General features: G+C 37.4%; 1 protein-coding gene across 1 annotated transcript; it reads left to right on the top strand.

Moving 5' to 3' along the window:
• Positions 1-312: 312 nt before the first annotated feature.
• On the top strand, positions 313-4012 carry LOC140166460 (uncharacterized). The gene is made up of 2 exons (XM_072189939.1): positions 313-398; positions 1014-4012. Exon 2 carries the CDS (start codon positions 1899-1901, stop codon positions 3063-3065), a length of 1167 nt encoding a protein of 388 aa, XP_072046040.1. The 5' UTR covers positions 313-398; positions 1014-1898; the 3' UTR covers positions 3066-4012.
• The last annotated feature ends 694 nt before the right edge of the window (positions 4013-4706 follow it).

Here is a 4706-nt window from a genome sequence, read left to right as displayed (position 1 = left end):
ATATCGAGCGTCTCACGTCTCCCAAATATTGAGATAGCGTCCCGGAAGTGATGTCACGGCAACGAGCTTGGTAACGAGCAATCAACAAACATGTGCATTAATCGTAGCGGCGTCAGCGTATACTGTTATTAAGATATCGTCTGATTACACCAAAGTTTTGCATCATTGGAACAAATAAAAGATTTTTGCATCTCAATTTATACCAATATTGTCATATTTATTAGTTTAAACCATGTAATTATTTATATTCTGCAATTTTCAACATCACCGACTGTGCATGTTTTGCACGGGACTAACGAATTATACGGAATAGTTTGTATCGTGTATCGTTGCGGACTGTATTAGAAATTTGGATTTTAATAGTGCTGGAAATACTGCTCAAAATGGTATAATTTCAGGTAAGCTTTATATTTTTATAATTCTATATTAATCTTCATTTACACAGTCTCATTTTTTTAGCTTTCGGTAAGTTCTATGTCTGTAAATCTAGGTGATAAAATAGCACTGCTGTGCATGCTTTACTGTATACGATTGGTATTATGTGTGAAGGCATTGGGATTGCTAGCGGCACGGTTCACGCATTTGTTCGTTCATTGTGGTGGGTTAAAAAGGGCAGTGGTTGTAATGTGCATTCTTCTTATCAAACATCGTTATCAGGCTACAGCACTGAAGCTGTTTTATTACAGAAAAATGAACCAACCCTTTGGGTATTGTGTAAAATTTTGGGAAAATGATGCTGTATTAAAATTTCTTATTTATCATGTATGCAGGTCAATAATTTTTGTACAGACATGACAGATACATGTATGTTCAGACTTAGTTCACTTAAGTTAAATCAGTTGTAAATTAAAGTGCAGATTGAAATTGATAGATAAAATGTTTTAAAATTCAAAACAAAATTGCTAAAAAGATGCCCATGCCATGGAATAGTAGCAATAATACTAGGCCCATTTTTTTTTAAATTACAAAAAATCTTATTAATTTTTTTTTATTATTTTTTTTTTATTTCACAGATGGAAGGCAGGCCCAATCTCCGGGTGAAACCTAGGGTTGACTATCGCCAATTGGCTTCTGGACCCAAGCTTGAATGTGACAGGCACACTGCGTCTACAGCTACTTGGTCCACGAGAACATTTTTCGATTTGGAAATTATTGATACCAAGTTGGACAAAGGACTTTTGTTTGTGAAAGTACACTATATCGGTTGGTCATCTACATACGACGAGTGGCGACGTGCCAGTGATATAATTGACATACCATCAGAATTTTTAATTTCTTCAGAGGAAAGTCGGAACTTAGTTGTCCAGAATTTAAAATTATCAATTAAAGAGGCTTTACACTGCCAAAGAAAGACGGACAGTTTTGTCGAACTCAGGCTTCAGATAGCTAAGGATTTTTTTGGAGAACTTTGTAAACTTGGCAGTCTACAAAAATCAGGATATTATAAATTAGACAACTTCACCGCATTTGATGCACTTTTAGGCACTGGATGGAGTTACCGAGTAATCAATGAACATCGTGATTTTGCCTTTATTTCCGGCAAAGAATTGTTATTTAGACTGAGCGAACGACAAGCTTTGCAGGAATATACAGACGATGGACAACCACAGTTTTTGCATTGTGGATTTGTGTTAGTTGTCAAATTTGTTAGAGGAAGAGGAAACGTGAAAGACTTGGAGAAATTTCTGGATAAAAAAAACATTTAATAACATTTCACATCAATTGTGTGATGCATATGACTTTATGAGATGTTAGATGTATCACTGTAATTATTTTTAATTTCAGTACCGGTACCAGGTAATGTAAGATTAATGTGATATTTTTTGAATTAATGTAGTTTATTGTGCTTCATCTTAGGAGAGAGCTATCTTCACCCCCCCCCCCCCAGTTCATTTACAATGGCTGCATCACATGTTATTTTGATGCATGTTGTTCTTGCATTCATGTGTTTTGTTCTCTCGGTTAAGACTGCTCCTCAACCAACTCCTGCCTATCCCCATGTGGTCACTTTGGAAATAAACAACCTGATGTTGTATAATATTGCTGTCAAAGATGTCCAAAATCCAAGATCACCTGAACATGCACAATCTGTTCTTGGTAAAATTCTTGACAAACACCACATGACCCTTGATCAGGTTGATGCACCTCCAATCTTAAAAACATTGGTTAACAAAATTAAGAAGATGGTCACATTGGTCAACCAAAAGAGAAAGGCTGGAGGTACATCAATTAAGAATCTTTTAGACAAATGGAAATGTTCGCTCTACAATTTAAAATTGCCCCATGCTACTGGCAGTCCAACTAAACGGAAACTGGAAAATGATTTGAATGAAGAAAAATGTAAGCGGCGAAAGTTAGAGACTGATTTTAATAATTTGCAAGAGGAGGTAGAGCAGCGTACAGAGGAACAGAATGAATTAAAGAGACAAGTAGAACGGTTGAAGAATCCAATTAAAAGAAAACGTGGTCAAAGGGGTAGGTCGAAAAACAAAGAAGGTTATCACCAGGCTCAAAAGTATCGTTTGCGTAGAAGGAGCATTGCCCAGATTAAAGAAACAGTTGAAGAAATGGCAAATGATGCTGGGTTTACACCAGTTTCTCTCACAATGAAAGATCAGGATGGTAAGCTGATCAAAATCTATTTTGGTGATGAAAGTGTAGAAGAAATGACTGAAGAAGAAATTGAGGAGATGCTTTTTATTTTGGATTCTTTCAACATTCCGTTAAAAGGCTACCATGAAATTGCCCAACGATATGATAATTTACCCAGATTGGGAGCAGTTAAAAAGAAAAAGAAAGCGCTCAATGGCTCATGCCCCCTGCAACACATTGACACCCAGTTGGGGAATCTCAGATTAACAGGTGTTGTTCGATCGCTAAACGAAGCCCTTGTTTCCATTCTCAGTGACCCGTCAAAATCACATCTGTTGGAAAATGGATCAGTTAAAATAAAGCTAAGTGGCGATGGTACGCGTGCGGCAAGAAAAAGCATCTCGTCAATTTTCTTTCACTATAGTGGGGAGGATTCTTGCAAGTCATGGAGGGCAATTATTTACTTGCAATAGTCAGGTGTCCAGAAAATAACGAAAGCTTGAAGGTAGCTCTCTCTGGCTTGATTGAGGAATTTGAGGCTCTGACATCTGTAGAAATCAATGGCCGTCAAATTTCCATAGAGAAATACATTGGTGGTGACCTCAAATTCCTCAACCAAGTCATGGGAATAGGTGGGTTTGGAAGCACATATTCATGTATTTGGTGTAAATGTCCTAAGGATTTGAGGTTTGATATGTCAAAGACATGGTCCATGAGTGATGTTTCAAAAGGTGCTCGGACAATCCAGGAGATCAGCAATCTTGCAGGAAAAAAACGAAATAATTTCAATTGTGTTACACAACCATTGTTCTGTTCCGTTCCTCTCATTCATGTAGTCCCGGATACATTACATTTGTTCATGCGAATTGCAGATCAAATGGTAAACCATATTATTGAATACTTACAATCTCTCGATAACCATGTTCGGCTTTCACCTGACAACTTGCCAAAATTTAAACATATACAAAACTTCCGTGACTTTGTTGCAGAAATTGGAATATGTGATTGGTATTTTACGGTGAAAGATGGCAAGCTTAAATATGACTCGTTTACAGGACCTGAACATCGACGAATTATGTCCAAGATCAATTTTGATGATCTTATTCCAAATCACCCAAAACTTGACACCATCAAATCATCATGGGCAAATTTTGTATCACTCATGGACAAATTAAACCAGGATATGAGTGAGAGTGATATTGATGAGTTTGAAAGAGAAGCTAGAGAGTGGGTTCGAGTATATGGTGGGGAGCTATATCTCAGTAAAGATGTGACACCTTACATGCACATCTTTGCTTGTCATATGCCTGAGGCTATAAGACTCCATGGAAATGTTGTAAACTTTTGTCAGCAAGGCTTAGAAAAGTTGAACGACCTCGTTACCAAATGGTATTTTCGATCAACTAATTATGATTCCACTGCACTACTGTCTGTTCAATTAGCTTAGATTCTTGAATTTTTAAGATATTTGAAAAAATAAAAAAATGCTGCCAAAGTCATCAAAGAAAAGTGTTAGCACAGCCTTAGACCCAACGTGATTTATACTTTTCAAATTCCCAAGTTCAATTTAAAACACGATTTCTTTTCAATTTTGCCTCATTTTAGGCAGTTACTTGGGTCCACCCAAAGGGTTCGCGACCTTTTACAAATCGAGTGGGACGGTCCATTCTCAACTTAGGGCATAGACCCTATCCAATATAGCAAAACAACCTGTTCACCAATCTGTCCTGTCATTTCAATAGAGGCCTTGCATGTGACGTATCATCCCGTAAATATGGCGGACTACTCAAATGCATTCAACAAAAGCATGATTGCAATCTACCGTGACAGTTCGTCTCACACATAACCCTGTACTACGATCAAATAGGTTGGTGACAACATTTGATTGAATGAACTGCACTCCGCCATAACTACGGTGAAGGACACCGGTTCAAATCCTTTGTTTGGAGCCAGTCGATAAAATGATGCAGGGCCTCATCATGGGCCTCTATAGGTGATGATGGTCCACCGGTTTTTTTTACACAAAATTATATGGCGCGATTACGTTTTATGCATAACATTATTCTGAGCATTATTTTTTCCTAAACATTTTTTCCCATCTTATTTCAACTGGT

This window comes from Amphiura filiformis, chromosome 12 (genome assembly GCF_039555335.1).
Source record: "Amphiura filiformis chromosome 12, Afil_fr2py, whole genome shotgun sequence".
NCBI lineage: Eukaryota > Metazoa > Echinodermata > Ophiuroidea > Amphilepidida > Amphiuridae > Amphiura > Amphiura filiformis.
This window is presented reverse-complemented; position numbering and strand designations above follow the sequence as displayed.